This window comes from Gekko japonicus, unplaced genomic scaffold (genome assembly GCF_001447785.1).
Source record: "Gekko japonicus isolate JY-2015 unplaced genomic scaffold, Gekko_japonicus_V1.1 scaffold688, whole genome shotgun sequence".
Taxonomy (NCBI): domain Eukaryota; kingdom Metazoa; phylum Chordata; class Lepidosauria; order Squamata; family Gekkonidae; genus Gekko; species Gekko japonicus.
In genome coordinates this window covers 27,301-45,032 of record NW_015163108.1, presented here as the reverse complement: position 1 = coordinate 45,032, position 17,732 = coordinate 27,301, and the positions used below count along the sequence as shown (strand labels likewise).

The 17,732-nt window shown below is 44.1% G+C and overlaps 1 protein-coding gene across 1 annotated transcript in view; it reads right to left on the bottom strand.

Moving 5' to 3' along the window:
• TMTC2 (transmembrane and tetratricopeptide repeat containing 2) overlaps positions 1 to 17,732 on the bottom strand; it is a 137,474-nt gene that overhangs the window by 94,824 nt on the left and 24,918 nt on the right. Inside the window, exon 3 of the mRNA XM_015406798.1 lies at positions 5,546 to 5,660. Within this exon, the coding sequence (XP_015262284.1) occupies positions 5,546 to 5,660 (115 nt within the window). The remainder of the gene's footprint in view (positions 1 to 5,545; positions 5,661 to 17,732) is intronic.

Sequence of the window (17,732 nt, the reverse complement as noted above, 5' to 3'; positions counted from 1 at the left end):
AATACATGCAACCTTGTAGCTAGGCAATACTGATAAGATTCATTTTCTAATATTTCTAAAGGCTTTTAAAATTTAAGACAATGCTGTAAGATCAAGGAAGAAATAGTATTTTTAAAACATAAAAAATAATGACCCTATATGAAACCCCTAGATTCTAGGGTTTGGGGTGTGTGTGTGTTTTTTTTTTTTAATCTAAAAAGATAATTAGATATTTTTGTGAAGTAGCTCTTCTATTTCCTGTCTTAAATATTCATTGATGATTATCAGTTTTGTAGTTTTTAGACAGCTTGGTTTTGCTTAAAAATGAATATTGAAAAACAGCTGATATGTTCATTCAGCTACTAGTAGTACAAAATATCTTTCTTTGCAGTTAGCAAGCCAGTCAGCTCTTTGACTAAGAACAATGATAAGCAATAGTCTAGCATTAAGCACTGAAGCCAGTTGGTTAACATTTTTGATCGGGAATAATACGCATCTATAAGGATATGGAAAAATCCTAGCCCTGAAAACAGTATACACTTATTTTTACAAATAAATATCTTGATTACCTTTGTTTTGCAGACATGGATATTAAGTGTCTGCTTCAGCAGCATCTTCCAGAAGTGGAAGACACCACGTTTAGAGCTGACTGGGTGACTGGCATATGTGAATACTATAAAACAGAAGCAGGGGACCTGCAAGACTTGGGAGATCCCACAAGGAACTTATGGGAGAGGGGGAATCTTGCCTAACCCCTTCCCCCATTCTGCCTTGCTGCCTGCTGTTCTGCATACCTGCACCCTCCCCACCATTCTGCCTGCCACCAGTGCTTTGCTCGCCTGCCTGTCCCCTTCCCTATCCCTTGGCTCACCAACCTTTCCCATCACCCATTCTACCTCACCGTCACTCTGACTGCCTGCCCCAGCTTGTCTCTCACCTCGTGGGACTGTGGGGAGTGACCGCTCCTGCTGTCCCCCTTCCCACTCTTCCCCAGCCCACTTGCAGTGCTGGTTCCCTCTGTCTACCTGGCTCACACCTGGAGGTTTCCCCTCCTCCTCTGTCTCCCTTGATGGGCCAACCAGAGGCACATTTTCTGTTGCAAACACAGACAATGCTCCCCTATTTGGGGAGGGGGAGGTATATGTATGTATAGCTTTCTAGAAATGAGGACAATTTCACATACTACAACATTTAGATACTGTAGTTTAACAGAGTTAAAATTCACATAAGGTCCTCATGTTTGTCTCTTAAGATTTAGCTTAAACAAACACTAAACAAACCTCATAAACAAACACTAAAAAGTTATAGATATGAGCAACATGTAGTTGTCTGTCTGGGAGCTAGCTGGCATATTGCTGCCTAGGGCAATTTTACTCTCTTTTTTTAAGCCTCAGGTTTCTGTTACACTATTTGGAAACAGCCAGTTGCCCCAGGAAAGGACTAAGCACAGAGATAGTTGAAATGCACCCAGTAAAAATGCTTCCATCGAATAAAAGGGGTGGGGGGGTAATAAATCAGACCAGGAAAATTCAAAAGCACAAAATCTGATTCAGATATACCAAGTTCATACCTAACATCAAACAATGGTTTGGCACCATATGAATGACCCTGTGCTTACAGATTTCCTTTCTCTCCTAATTATATGGTAAGAGTAAGGTAATGACTTCTGGGCTGCATCCACACATCATTTGATAATGCATTCTTATGTATATACAGCAATAATTTGCAACTGGAATGGGTTGTCCATAAAGAAAAATATTATGTTGCAAATGATTGTTACAGTAAAACAAGAGTGCAATCTCCAACAGTGTGTAGATGCAACACTTCTATAGTGCAAACTATAGTTTGCAATAACATCCAGCTTAGAAAACTGTCATTTGTGCTTCCCCTTCAAACAAGAATTGGAAGCCAAGATTAAAGCATGGTTCGATGCATAGTTTGGAGTGGGAGCACATTATATCTGAAATGGAAAACTATGATTTGCAGTGAAGCAGAAGTCAGGAATTGACAGTGACACCAACCACATGGGAAAGTGAGAATTGGGCAAGAGGAGGGGAAAGGCAATGCCCGGGTTCAGGTTTGTTCAGACAGCCTAGCGGTGCATTTGAACTATACATAGATGTGAAAAATATAATTATTTAAAGCAAAACATCTGCCAGAATGTATGTTTGCCTCACAGGATTCCAAAGATACTGCAGAAAAGCCAAATCAGTTATTCTTTTCTGTCTTTGCAAAGAGTGAATACTGAAGAGATAGCCATATCTGAGCAATACCTGTCAAGGTAACAAACCAGAAGAACGGTTATGAACTAGAGTGTTCAGAAGAGACATACAGAGGAGAGGCTTACAGAGAGGTAAATGATAGATCAAGCAGTATATTCACTGATGACTGCTTAAATGGCACCAAACCAAGAATTCTCAAGGGAGTTTATTACTGTGCCCCACCAACTGCTGTATTTTTATTAACATTCTGTATGTCAAAAGCCTGAAAAGTAGGAAATAACTTTCAAAATCCCCAAAGGTGATGCCAGAAAACATGGGCTGCATAGTAAATGTTCAGATCAGTAAAATATTATAATAAAGAACACATAATAAATATGTACTTAGAGTGGGACTTTGTAAAGGGAAATGGAAATAATAAATTATTATTACTGGAATTTGAAGGTATCAGGCTCGGATCCCATGGTTACCACCAATGGAAGGGGGACTGATTTGTATATTCCCTTTCCTGTTGCACACCACTCGTTGTCCCCTTGTGATGTTCTGGGGTGCCTCTGCTCCCAAGAGAAGCCTTTCCGGGAACATTCTGAGCTGCAGGTGAAGGGGGGAGGAGGGGAATTCCCATCTGGCTGAGCATACCAAGCCCTTCCTGTTTAGGCGGGGAGTGGATTTATGCTCTGCGGGAGCCAATGCCCCCTGGCAACTTGTTAGATGTGCTGGTGGAAGACTGGCATACCCAGTTTTCTGAAGCTATCAATGAGATTGCTCCCTGGTATCTTTTACACTCTAGGGCCAAACTAGCTTCATGGTATACCCAGGAGTAACAGAGGATGAAAAGAGAGCTGAAATGGCTAGAACGTTTATGAAAACCTATGGCAGGGAAGACTGCGAAGATAGATTTCTATGCAGCCTCCATTATGTCTGAGAGCTCTTGCCCAGACCAATTATTTAGAACTATTTGGTCATTAACTGAACTGCCTCAAGGTAAACAAAATAATAGAGAATTGGCTACTGGCTGAGAGGCATTTGAGATCTATTTTGCAGATAAAGTCATATCACTCCACCAGGACCTCTCCTCCACAGCAGATACAGTAATGGAACTGGAAGCCCCTTGTCTGTCTTTGGGTCCATTTTTGGACCATTTTGGGCAGCCTCTCCCAGGATGATGTTGACAGGATCCTGACAGCTGTAAGGCCTACCACTTGCCTCCTAGACCTATATCCGTCCTGGCTAATTAAGGCCTGTGGGGATGGAGTTTGACCCTCCCCGGAAGAGATTATCAACTTGTCCCTTTCATCTGGGACCTTTCTGGTGGTGTTAAAGGAGACGATGGTACAACTGCTCTTAAGCCATCATTTGACCCCGCGGTCCTGGCCAACTACTACCCAGTATCGAACTTGACATTCCTGGGTAAGGTGGTTGAGAGGGTGGTGGTTGGGAAACTTCAGATCTTTCTGGATGAGACATCAATCCCTGATCCATTCTAGTCCAGTTTCCCCCGGCCATGGGATGGAGACAGCATTGGTCACCCTCACAGATGACCACCAGAGACACCTAGATCAAGGAGTGTACCAGCTCTTTTATTGTAAGTCCCCTTTCTCTGTGATTGGCTAAAATTTACACCAAAACCTCTCAGGGGCTTCTGGGAGTTGCAGGCCTGTCTCCTCCCACTGCTAGTCAGGCTCCTTGGGCATCCTAGGCCTTTGTTTGCACAGCCCAGATCATGACAGCTCCATAGGATTCAAAGCCACAGTGCCTCCTAGAGGCAATTAATGGAACTGAATTCCAATAGCAAAATAGAATAACATAGCAAAACCACTAAAAATATACAGCTTCTATAGTTAAGTATTCAAATGTTCACCTGAATGTTACATTTATTGGGGTGAATCCATCTTCCAAGTAGCCTTCTTCCATTGGGGAAGGGCCACAAGTTGGAGGAAGGCTTCAGACTTTGCTCAGTGGAGGGGAAGGATAGGGGTAGGATCCACCCCACGTCTTGTGATTCTGCATTACAGTACGGTGCTAGAAAGTGTCATTAAGTCACAACCGAGTTATGGTGACCCCATATTGTTTTCAAGGCAAGAAATGAACAAGAGGTGGTTTGCCATTGCCTATCTCTGCATAGTAACCCTGGACTTTCTTGGTGATCTCCCATCTAAGTACTAACCAGGGCTGACCCTGCTTAGCGTCCGAGATCTGATGAGATTGAGGTAGCCTGGGCCATCCAGTTGAGGGCTGCATTACAACATACTTATGAACAATTCCTTCAACAAGTCTGATCTTTGGAACTATTCATTTTTGTATTTCTTTTCTTCATTCTAACACTGATTCACATATGGTACAATCTATTGTTTGAATCCTACCATTTTCACTTAAAGGAGAGAGAACACAAAGAAATGGGCCTCCCTAGCAGGACTCAGATGGGATGGATGAGTATATGATGGAAGTAATTGCCAACAACATGCAAGTCCCAGGCCATTTGTGGCTTTAAAGTTAAGTTAAAGAACTGGCCTCAGAAGCAATAAATATAAGCAGCCAGTGAGCTAAAAATGATGGTACCTAATTCTGCATTTCACCTTAGGACTGTCAAGCCCCCATCAGGGGCAGAAGTTCCCCGCATCCAACCACTGCACCCTGCTGCCAATCAGGTGGCAGGGGAAACCTACTGGCTGTGGGAAATAGACCAGTCCACCATGGCAGGGACATTGTCAGCGATTTAGTTATGCCAGTTTTGGTGCACTCTTCAAAAAGTAATACCATGGCGCCACAGGACACTCTGGTATTTGGGTAAAACTCAATCGTAAAAATGGCTTCTACCAAAGAATTTTTGCCAAATACCAGAGCATCCCACATCGTAATAATGTCACTCCTGGTGTGTGCCAGAAGTGATATTACTGCATTGCCACAACACTGGCTAGACCTCCACCCTCTGCCGGTGAGTCCCCCCTGCCTCTCACCAGTTGCCACGGGGACCTGGCAACCCTGTTTCACTTGCATCAGAAGGTAGGCAATCAAGTTACTGGCAAGCATATATGCTCTTTGTTGGGGAAAGTGTTGGATGTAAAGGGCCATTGAGAAACTCAGCACTCTACTGGATCACTAGGGAAATCAGCTCATGCTACTCACTTCATAACAGAATCTCAATACATGATGACCCATTAATGTATAGAACAGAAAGGCCCTGTCTATCCCAGAGCTTGAAATGCATGATTAATAAAGGGGGAATCACCCCCTCCCCCAAAACCCCCCAGCTAAGATCATTTCCACTTCCGGGAACTAAATAAATAGCTTAATTCACAAGAAGCATCATAGATGAACCACTGTAAGTAAAATCCATGCATACTTACAAATTATAAAGCATATCAGCCATGTTGCTGCGGTAATACAAGGCATTTCTATAGGCTCTTTCAGATTCAGAAATCTTGCTCTGGCTCTTTAGAACATTTCCAAGGTTACCCCATGCTGCCAAGAGAAGAAAGCAGTATTCAGAAAGAGCTACAATCCAATTATATACTCAATACGGTATCTGAGCACTGAGAAGTTCCTCAGGGACAGAAAACCCACATAGTTGTCTTTTTTTAAAAAATAAAAAAATCTGGAGAATAATTTCCCACTTTTCATTACACTGTATCGTTTCTTCTGCTAGCAAAAGGGATATGCTTACTGTAACTTAGTTATCAACACTGTCCCAAGAGGGCACACATTATCAGCAAAAGGCATCTATTGCTGAGATCACAATTTCCTTAGAAGCACCTCCCAAGTCCTTAAGGATGTGGGGAGACATGCAAGTAGGACAAAGCAGTTACAATGTTGCTACTGTCAGTGTATAGAAGCATACAACGTTATGATCTTCATAACACAAGGAATCAAAAGAGAAAAATATTTTTGTAGATACTTATAGAATGCAGACTTCTCATATTCATTTTAGGGCATGGCATGTTGATTTTAGACACCCTGAACAGGAAGCAGGAAGAAGTAATTTCAATAAAGAAGACCGAAATGGCAATAGGATGCTTGGATTTGCCAAATGTACATATGAAATAAATGACCATGTGGATGAAGGGAAGAGTATATGCCATGTGAAGGATAGGCAGAGGCTTCTGTTCGAGGAATAGACTTGTGAAAGGATATACTTTGGCTGCGGTCACACACAGTAAACAATCCACTTTCAATGCACTTTCCAACTGGATTTTGCCAGTTTACACAGTAAAAATCCAGTTGGAAAGTGCACTGAAAGTTAATTGAAAGTGGATTATTTAGCATGTGTGATCGCAGCTTTAGTCTAAGTAGCAAAACCAAACAGGAATGGCAATTAAAACAAACAATTTTTATTCCAGCATAAGCTTTAGTAGACTAGAGTGCACTTCTTCAGAAGCAATGAAGTGTTTCCAACACTTAGTTAAAAGAAGACTGGAGTGAGGACATCAATAGCTGTAAGATATTGCTTTATGCAATTCAGTTTTTAGAAGTGTTGTATTTTTAGATTTTTCCAATGATGAATAAGATCTGGAGTCTTTTATATACTGCTGCTTCTGAACATTGGGGAACAAGACATGGGTTGCTAGAAGGCGGGAAACAGCAACAAAATGTTACCAGTGGCAGTTCTTTTTGCATTACATATAATAGTCTATCAATAATGTACACTTAAGACTAGATAGGCAGGGATAGAAAAAACAGAAACAAAATCTGAATGAATGCCTTGACGACATTGATGAAAAACTTCATAAGATGCTGAGCTAATTAAATCCCAGTAACATAATTGTGATTTATCTATAACACTCTCCATCTTCTTCATTTGATGGAAGAAAATGCACACCAAGCAAGACAACCTTTAATGTCTTGGTGATATATTCTTATTAACGTGTGCTTCTGATAGGAATTTCGTTGAGTTTTATTACTTATACTCCTCCCAAATCACTCTCTCTCTCTCTGTGTGCCATAAATTAGCAAGTTTAAGAGAACAAAAATGCCCCTGACACAAAGCAAGAGTTCTTTAAAATGTTACCATTTACAGAGACACGTTTTCAACAGTCAAGATCACATTTGCTTGTTTCATATTTGTGGTCCTCAGAATTTCCCCTCGGAATTCTTTATTTCTATTGCTCATACAGACATTCTTTACTACTTTGGCTCCCCTTCAATCCATTACAGTTCCGTGTAAGCACTTAGTGGCAAAGCAGTAACTTTTATGCTGGCATGGTATCCAGTCATGTAACATTTATGCATTATCAAAGTTATGCATTATCAAAGTAATACTGAATGCCAAAATGAAATATTGTTCAATCTATATATCTATTTCTCAAGTGTGGGCAGATCTCTGGATGCCTAAATCCATGGATTGGGCCCACACTCAGAGATTTAGGGAACCCCTAAGTTTGCAGAACTATTCAAAGTCTTAGAAGATGATGCTGTTAAAGTGCTGCACTCCATTTGCCAGCAAATTTGGATAACGCAACAGTGGCCACAGGATTGGAAAAGGTCAGTATACATTCCAATCCCAAAGAAGGGCAATGCCAAGGAATGTTCAAACTATCGCACAATTGCACTCATATCACACGCTAGCAAGGTCATGCTCAAGATCCTACAAGCTAGGCTTCAACAGTACGTGGATAGAGAACTACCAGAAGTACAAGCTGGGTTTCGAAGAGGTAGAGGAACTAGAGATCAAATTGCCAACATTCGCTGGATTATGGAAAAAGCAAGAGAGTACCAGAAAAATATCTACTTCTGCTTCATTGACTATGCTAAAGCTTTTGACTGTGTGGATCACAACAAACTATGGCAGGTCCTTAAAGAGATGGGAGTACCAGACCACCTCACATGTCTCTTGAGAAACCTGTATAAGGGCCAAGAAGCGACAGTTAGAACCGGATATGGAACAACTGATTGGTTCAGCATAGGAAAAGGAGTACGACAAGGATGTATACTGTCACCTTGCTTATTTAATATATATGCAGAGTACATCATGCGAAATGCTGGCCTGGATGAATCACAAGCGGGAATTAAGATTGCTGGGGAAAAGATCAACAACCTCAGATATGCAGATGATACCACTCTAATGGCTGAAAGTGAAAAGGATCTAAAGAGCCTCTTGCTCAGAGTAAAAGAGGAGAGCGCAAAAGTGGGCTTGAAGCTCAACATCAAAAAAACTAAGATCATGGCATCCGGCCCCATCACTCCTTGGCAAATAGAAGGGGAAGTCGTGGAAGTAGTGACAGACTTCACGTTCCTGGGATCCCAGATCACCGCAGACTGGACTCTTGAGAGTTCCTTGGACTGCAAGGAGATCAAATCAGTCAATCCTAAAAGAAATCAACCCTGACTGTTCCCTGGAAGGCCAGATAATGAAACTGAAGCTCAAATACTTTGGCCACCCAATGAGAAGGGAGCACTCCCTGGAGAAGACCCTGATGCTGGGAAAGATTGAAGGTCAAAGAAGACGGGGACGGCAAAGGATGAGATGGTTAGACAGTGTCATCGATGCAACGAACATGAAATTGAGCCAGCTTCAGAGGACGGCGGAAGACAGGAGGGCCTGGCGGGAGATGATCCATGGGGTCGCGAAGAGTCGGACTCGACTGTGCGACTGAACAACAACAAAGTTTGCAGAAATATCTAAAAAAATTTTTTTTTGTAATGAGGAGTTAATAAGGCCCTGCGGCTGCAGCCACCACTGCAAGTCCTGGGGTTTTCCTGCCAACACAGCAGCAGAGGGCCCTGCCAGCTGTCTGGGGGGAGAGGAAGCAGGTGTGCAGTTAGGACAGCCCCCACCACCACCGCTGCAGTGGGGGAGAAGCAGGTGCATGGTTGGGAAAGCCACCACTGCTGCTGTGGGGGGGGGGGGGAAAAGCAGCGGTCAGTAACTACAGGGGGGTGCAAGTGGGTGAGGGGTCTCTTTTGGATCCTTATCTCTTTAGCTGCTGGCTCAGCTGCCCTTTTAAAACTTTCTCCCAGCATCTAATCCATCAGACTTCAGGGAAAAGCAGCACTGGAGTCGGGGGGTGGATTCTTCCCCCCCCCCCCCCGGCAGCTTCTGCACTCTTTCTTCCCACGGTCTGTCTGACCAATTAGAAGCTGGGAGAAAGTTTTAAAAGGACAGTTGAGCCAGCAGCTACAGAGACAGGGGTGAGGAGTTTCCTCACCCACTCACACTCCTTTGTATTTGCCAGCTAAGCTGTTCTTTTACCACCACCCCCCGCACACACTTTTGATTGGTCAGACTTTAGCTCAAAAGGTCATGGTAAAGTGGGAAGGGGCAAGAAAGAGAGATGGGGACTATTGGTAGAAAAGGGTGGGGGGAAGAGAAGGGGGTAAATTGTCAGAGAAAGGGAGGGGGAAAATATGGCGAGGAAACTGATGGAGAAGGGGGGAGAGAGAGGTGGGTATGATTGTCAGTGAAGGGGATTGTGAGAAAGAGGGGGTGGAAGATTATTTGAGAGGGGGGAGATTATTTGAGAAGATTATTTGAGAAGGAGCAAGAATGGGGGAGGATGGGGTACACCCTCCCTGCAAGTTTCTTGTTGATCCCCACTTGTAAAATATTATTTCTTAATATATATTATTGCCAGTCCTATCCTCTGCTGCCCATCAACCTCCTCTTCTCCAGACTGAACATGCCCAAATCCCTCAGCCTTTCCTTGTAGAACTTGGTCTCTAGGCCCCTGATCATCTTCATTGCCCTCCTCTGCACCCACTCCATTCTGTCCACATCCTTTTTGAAGTGAGGCCTCCAGAACTGCACACAGTACTCCAGGTACAGCCTGACCAATGTGGTATATAGTGGGACTATGACATCTTGTGATTTGGATGTTATGCCTCTATTGATACACCCCAAGACCACATTAGCCTTTTTTTACAGCTGCATCACACTGACCGCTCATATTTAGTTTACAGTCCACCCATACTCCAAGATTTTGTTCCCATACACTGCTACCTAGACGTCTATCCCACATCCAGTATGTGTGCTTCTAATTTTTGTTACCCAGATGTAGAACTCTGCAATTACCTTTGTTAAATTACATCTTAATTCACATAAAATACAAATAATGAAACAGGACTAGGAATGCAAAATTCAAAGGCAATGAGAGCAACAATGAGGACAGCAAACTACCTAAAGCAAAAGTATAATTTGAGCAATGCAGAATGTGGGATTGCAGGAGAAGGAGGAGGAGAAAGAAAGAGAAGAAGGAGAAGTGGTAGTAGTACTTCCAGATTAGAGTCCGCGCTCTTAACCACTACACCAAACTGTCTGCTTCTTGCTCTGACTGAGGGCTGCCGGGAGCAGGGGGTGGGGTTTGTTGCATGTGCCCACCCCCTGGACTCTTTACTGCCGGAGCTCCGCTCCTGTGCACTCCTGCAGGAAATGACCCCTGCTCTACCTTGCTGAACACACCTGGTTAACATTTGCACTGAGGTATCCACCAAGATCCTTTTACAATCCGTGCAGTCACCACTAGACCAGTTCCCATGAAAAGTTGTCATTCTTTGCTCATCATACAAAGACATCTGTTCTCCTAGCTAGTGCCCCCATACACAAAAGAAAACAAATCTGGATAGAAGTTACCTCAATTCTGAGGTGAATCACAGAAGTTGCTGCTGTTCTCTGTTGCAATACCTGTAAGCCTGTCATCTCATGAACACTCAACTAATATTCATAATTATCAACTCTTCAGTGAAGTACAGAACTACTACTTGCACTTCATGAAGCACTTTTTAAAAAGTCACCACAGGGAGTTACCTCAAATGTTGGGAAGTTAACATTTGAGTCAAATGCTTTCAGTGACCAGATGTTTTAGCACTGTCAGTACCCTTCAAAAAGGAGCCACTAGCTACTTAGTGAATGTTGTCTTGCTCCTCAGTCAGGAACCGTCACTATTTTAACATTTTCATATAACAAACATCTTCATATGCAAGGAAACAGTAACATTACTTGTGTTACAATTTAAAATACTTTACTGTATGTTAAACATGGACTATGCAAGCACAAAACTTTGACTTCTGGATCATATCACTTTTACCTCATACACAGGAATCCACAAATTGACCTGCTACATTAACTATGATTGTTCCACCTTGCTCTGACAAACATCTCTCCTTATATATAATTCTGTTTTGGTCATGGACTCCCCTGAACATTCCAACATGGTCCCAAATCAATTTGCTCCCAGATCTGTCATTCAGAGGGTCTCCCTATCCACTGGCTGCGTTCCCTGAGTCCTGCCTCCAACATTCTAAACAGTTTGCTGTTCCTCTCCCCCCCATAGCCAGTCAGAACACAGAGGTCGTTTGCATATGTAGCCTCATTGGCCTTTGCCTCGGAGCACAAAGGTCGTTTGCATATGTGCCCTCATTGGCCTTTGCCTCTAACATTCTAAACAGTTTGCTGTTCTGAGGTAAAACATGTTCTGAGGTACCCTTAGTGCCTGTTGGGAGAAACCATTGTTGCCAATCTCCAGGTGAGGGCTGAAGATCACTCAGAATTACAACTGCTTTCCAGATGGCAGAGATCAGTTCCCCTGGAGAAAATGGTGGACTCTGTGTCCTTATATCCTGCTGAGATGGCCCCTGTATGATGGCCAATGTGACGTAGCAGTCAGGGCTTCAGAGCACGGTAGAGGCTGCAGGTGGGGAGGGGTGGAAAGCTGAAGAGTGATGGGAAAATAAAGGTAGGTTGATGATTGGCTGGGAAGGAGATAGGGTTGCCAACTCCAGGTGGAAAATTCCTGGAGATTTGAGGGATGGAGCCTGGAGAGGGTGAGATTTCAGGAGGGGTGGGACTTCAAACAGGGATACTCCCCACTATGTTTGCTGGGAGCACAATCAAGGTAGATGCAATCACATAAAATGCAAATTTGACCACAACTGTGATACTTGTTTTGGTCCTCATCCCAGGCCATCTTGCTCTCACAACAGTACACAGCCTTTCAGGGGTCCCTATACTCTTCCAGTGCCAGTAGGAAAAAGGAAGGAGGATCGGGCACTGTGACTTCTCCCAGTTCTTCAAAACAATACTGCTGATGCACAGAATTTATGCTTTGTCTCAGCCCACACCCCCATATACCTTGAAGCCTTTGTTAGCATCAAACCCCAATAAAAACATGGCCACTTTTTTACTAGAGGGTTTTTCTGTAGGTTTTCTTATCCTTTTCATTTGTCCTCATTCACCTACTGATTGCAGGAACCTAAAATCAGCCAGGGACCTTCCTGAAGTTGTCAGAAAGAAAGTGGCTAAGGAATGTGCTGAAGGTAGGGTGGTGGGCCCCTTTTCTTTCCCTCCTTTACCTAATCTAAGGATTTCTCCCCTGGGGTGGTACCTAAAAGAGTACCAGGCAAGTTTCATTTGATACATCACCTTTCATAGCCAATGGGGACATCAGTCAATAATGCAGTTCCCTGAGTTTTGCTCTGTTAGATACACATCTTCAATCACACGGTTCACCTAGTTAAATCTTGTGGCCAAGGTGCCCTTATGTCGAAGTGTAATATCCAGGCCACCTTCCGCCCTCTGCCTGTCCCTCCCATGGATTTTTGCATTCTGGGCTTTAAACTAGAAAGTTTATGGTATGGTAATAAGGTTATGCCATGGGGTGCTCAGTCACTTCCACCACCTTCAAAGCCTTGAGTTCCTTCTTAGAATTCGTGGTCAAAAGTTGGTCTAACAGTCCCCACGTCACCTGCTTTTTTTATTAATTGGTTCTGCCGATTCCCCAGATTGTGCTTTTCTTTTGGCTACTTTCCAAGCCTGGCATCTGAATTGGGGGTACCCTTGCTCAAGAAAAAAATGACGGACTGTCCACTCATCTTATTTACCTGGGCATCCAACTGGGTTCCAGTTTAGGAGTTTCTTGCCTTCCAGGTGATAAGCTGTCTGCCCTCCGTTTCTTATTGCAACAGGTCATCAATTTTTAAAAAATGCACCTTCAAAGAGATTCAGTCCCTTCTGAGTCATTTCAATTGTAAAGTAGTGGCACCTGGCCAGGCCTTTTGCGCACCCCTTGCTCATTCTACAGCCGGCGTGTCTGCCCCACATCACCACATTAGAATCACTCAGGGCATTAAAGAAAACATGAATGTTTGGCTCCAATTTTTGGAAAAATTTAACGAGGTGGCCATTTGGCAATCAGATTGTTTCCTGGGAATTCTCTACAAGCTTTGGCACCAATTGGATTGTTTCCTGGGAATTCTCTACAAGCTTTGGCACCATTGGCCTTCACACTGGTTAGGGACTGAGATCCTTAAGGATCTCACATTTTTGGAACTCTTACCTATTGTAGTAGCTGTGGTAATTTGAGGTAACTACTTTCATAATAAACAAATTACATTTTGGTGCAATAATCAGCCTGTGGTGAGCATCATCATTATTATGTATTTATTAGATTAAATTTCTAGACCACCCTCTTCTGTCAAACAGGGCTCAGGGTGGTGTACAACAATAAAAACACAATCAAAAATGAAATTTATAGTTAAAACAATAAAAATACAACAATTGGCCTAATTAGAAAAGTACTTCTTTCTCTACCCGCTCTATCCCACACATAATCTTGTAAACCTTGATCATGTCACCCCTCAGTCGTTGTTCCTCCAAGCTAAAGAGCCCTAAGCGCTTTAAGCTTTCCTCATAGGGAAAGTGTTCCAACCCTTTTATCATTCTAGTTGCCCTTTTCTGCACTTTTTCCAATGTTATAATATCCTTTTTGAGGTGTGGTGACCAGAATTGTACACAGTATTCCAAATGAGGTTGCACCATTGATTTATACAGGGGCATTAAGTCCTGCAAGGCATGGATGTTGTTCAGCAGAGAGTTCCACAGCTGGACATCTCTCGAGGCAGGGATCACCAGTAAGTTCTTATCTGCAGAGTGCAGTGTTCATCTGGGGGTATACCAGGAGAGGTGGTCCCAAAGATACATGAGTCCCAGACAAATTAGGGCCTTAAAAATTAATACCAGAACCTTGAACCAGATCCGGTACTCCACCTGGAATTAACCGACAATCCTCTCACTCTTAACAATTTATGTGTTTGGTACACAAATTTGTTCTTATTTGTCTTTCTGGCAATATCTCTTTCTTAGCAAAATATGTTGCAGGCATCAATAACAACACAGTGGATGCCTTATCTCAATTTCAGGATGAGAGGTTCTGGGTTTTGGCCCCCAGCGCACCTCAGTGCCTGGATCAATTCCCGGAGAAACTCTGGAATCTTGGGAACACATGATATTCCGGTCTATCACCCCAGCCACCCACAGGTCCTGTCTCTGCGCTTTGTCTACATTCAGGGCCTTTTTGGCATCCTTGGCTGTTCTTTCCCAATTTCAGAACTATATGTCCTCCACTTCTTAGCGCAGTTTAAGGAGTGCGGACTTTCTCCAAGGACCATGCACTTACATCTGGCAGTGATTTCCTTTTATAGCAAAGCATGGGGTTTTCCAGATCCTTGTAACTCCTTCCTCGCCAAGCGGTCCATTGAGGGCTGGAAAAGGGCAACACCTTCTGCCCTTGATCAGCACAGACCTATCACCATTAGATTGCTGCATGGTGTCATACAGCTTTTGCTGCAAATTTGTTGGTCCATTTTTGAGTTACCTTGTTCAAGGCGGCCACAGCACTCTTGGCCAGTCTCTTGCATTTAAGGACATCAGGCTGACATCTAGTGAGCTTCAAATAATTTTACAGCAATCTAAAACTGATCAATGGGGTAAAGGGGTTCCATGCCCTGTGTGTTTTACAACTGAATACATGACCATCAGACTTCTTGAAGCTGGCATGTTCCTCATTCACACCAATTGCTCCTGCCTATCCAGATTCCAGTTTGCTAGCATCCTACGCAAGTGCATTGCAGCCCTAGGGTTCTCTCCTGCAGACTTTGGTGCACACTCATTCCATGTAGGTGCCACCATGACTGCTGCCAACATGAGGCTGTCAATTGAGAGGATCAAGTCCTTTGGCCGATGACACTCTGCTGCTTAACAATCTTATATTCATCCACAGATGATCTAATGTTTTTTCATTCTAATTTAGTTTGTACAGATCGGCCTAGAACAGTTTGGATTGTTGGTCATACTACTGTCTTCTGAGCCAGACTGTACACTTCTTCTTCGGGGTGGAGCAAGTTGCTGGGTCTTGGCGAACAACTGCACATCAGCTGGTTTGGACATAGAGGAATGTGCTGGGCTTCACTTTTGGACACCATCTCACAACAAGTTTTTAACCACGATCCACCTGATGCCTTGATTATACAACTCAGGGGAAATGACCTACCTGCTCAGAAAGGCTCTGAGCTACACCAAGCAATAACTTCGGACCTTCAGATCATTGCTGCATGCCTACCACATACTGTGACTATTTTGGTCACAGCTGCTGAAATTGTGCAGCTGGAGAGGCACCATCAACCCAGAGAAGTGGATTTGTCTAGAAGAAAGGTCTGCTAGTATGTCAGCAAAGTCATCGAGTCCCTCATCAAGTTGACTGCCCTGTACAAATCAGATGGGGTTAACCTTTCTGAGTGGGGAATGGACATTTGGTCTTTTAGCATCCAAGACAGCTTGCTTTGCTGGTTGCAGGCTTAGGAGCTTTGGTTGGGAGTGAAGGGGGTCCCCCACACTCTTGTGGAGGTTTTTCACACTGGAACATATCCTTTTGGGGGAGACCTTCTTCATGCCCACCTCCCCTGTTTGGGGATTCCCTTAAGGGAATTTTGCATTATGCAGCATGTCCAGCTCAGGGACTGTTTGCAGATGCACTACCAGGTGGCAAAGGGAACCACTCAGCAGCAGCTGCCCTCGTGGTAACCACGAGATTTTGCCACTCCCAAGGCCGACTCCCCATCAGGCGGGCTGGGGGTGGTGCTTATCAGGAAGCAGGTGGGTCGTCCAATGAATCCATCCCCATGCTGCATCAATGCTCCTTGATCTATAATTAATAAAAACCTGTGGCCTTTTCATTCCATGAAAGTGTTGTCTGTGTTTTTTTCCTCTCCAAACAACATCTCCCTATTAAGCCCTGGGCCTGCAAAACCCCGCTCCTCTCCCTCCTCCTTAAGAGAAGGGCACCACTGGTGTTATGAAATAATTTTGGCTGGCTATTAAAGCTCCTGTCCTTTCCTGCTTAGGCTCAACAGGCACAATATTGCAGAGGGCAAAATTCTTCCACAAAGGACTGCATGACCTGCCTTCAGCTAGGAAATGCTGATTACTGTGTAATATATGTTCAAGGTTGGCCTTTTTCAAGTAAAAGATTGCCTAGAGCACTGTTTTTCATTCTTTTGTTCCCACTTTCATCATGACCCACAGACTCTGCTGACTTTTCCCAAGCATCGTGATTCAGTCTTTAGAGGACTGACCTCTGCTTGACTCTGAAATAGTACACTGTTGCCTTTTGCCCTGACACTTTGCCTATGAGCATAGACTGCAAGGCCAGCACTGATGCCCATACACACTATAGATCAGAACATATTGAGAGCAGTCCAAATGTTACCCATCCCACCAGGAGGTCACTCTAAATCTCTTCCATGACAGCACTGCACAGTGTGGGTATAACATTTATCCTGGGGTTATCATATCAACCAGCCACGACCATGAAGAGAAGCTTGTATGGTATAGTGGTTAAGGGAATGAACAGATGGGCATGTTGGTTTCAGTTCACCTCTGCTACAAACTCAGTAGATGTCCTTAGTGAAGCCATTCTCTCTCACCTATCAGGTACACAGGAACAATAATAGCAACCTACCTTTATTATTCACAATAAAGGGATTTCACATAAAACCAGATATGAAAAGATTATTAACAGATTCTAGCTTTTAATACTAGAAAAATATAATTTATTCAATATGAATTCTTAACATGAGAAATGTTGATTAAAATAATGATGGGAAATGAAAACACTAGACACAGGAATCATATAACACATTACATAGCAAGAAGTATACATTCTATAAACTTTTCTGAATCATTCTTTAATCAAATCAATATCTAGAATCTATATATCTAATAGCCAAGTGGCCCCGTCTGTGCGGATCGCTATATCCGCACTTCGGGGGCACTTGGGGGGCAGGGGGAGGTTTGTGCACTCTTGGGGCAGTCCCCAGGGGTGCACAAAAATCGAAAAACTAAAAAGAAATATCGGGGGGATGTTTAAATCCCCCCGAAAGTGAAAGAGCGTTTGTGCGCATGCGCACAAATGCTCTGTAGCCAACCGTGCCGCCGTGCCGCCTCGGAGCCAGCCGGGGGGCCGAGGGGAGGTGGGGGGGGAGACTGGCCTCGCCGCTGCTCCCAGTGCCTCCACCTCGGGGAGAAGCGGAGGGGGGGATGGAGGAGATGGAGCTCTTCTCCCCCCCGCGAATATCGGGGGAAGCGACAAGGCCCGCCGGGTACAAGCGGCGGCGGCAAGGCGCCAAGTTCCAGGCGGGGGGGGCGCCGAGGCCCGCCGGCTCCATGCCGTTCGGGCCTCGCTTTCCAGGCGGCGGCGGCGGGGAAGCTCCAAGTTCCAGGCGCGGGGGGGCCGTTGAGGCCCGCCGGCTCCAAGCCACACGGGCCTCCTT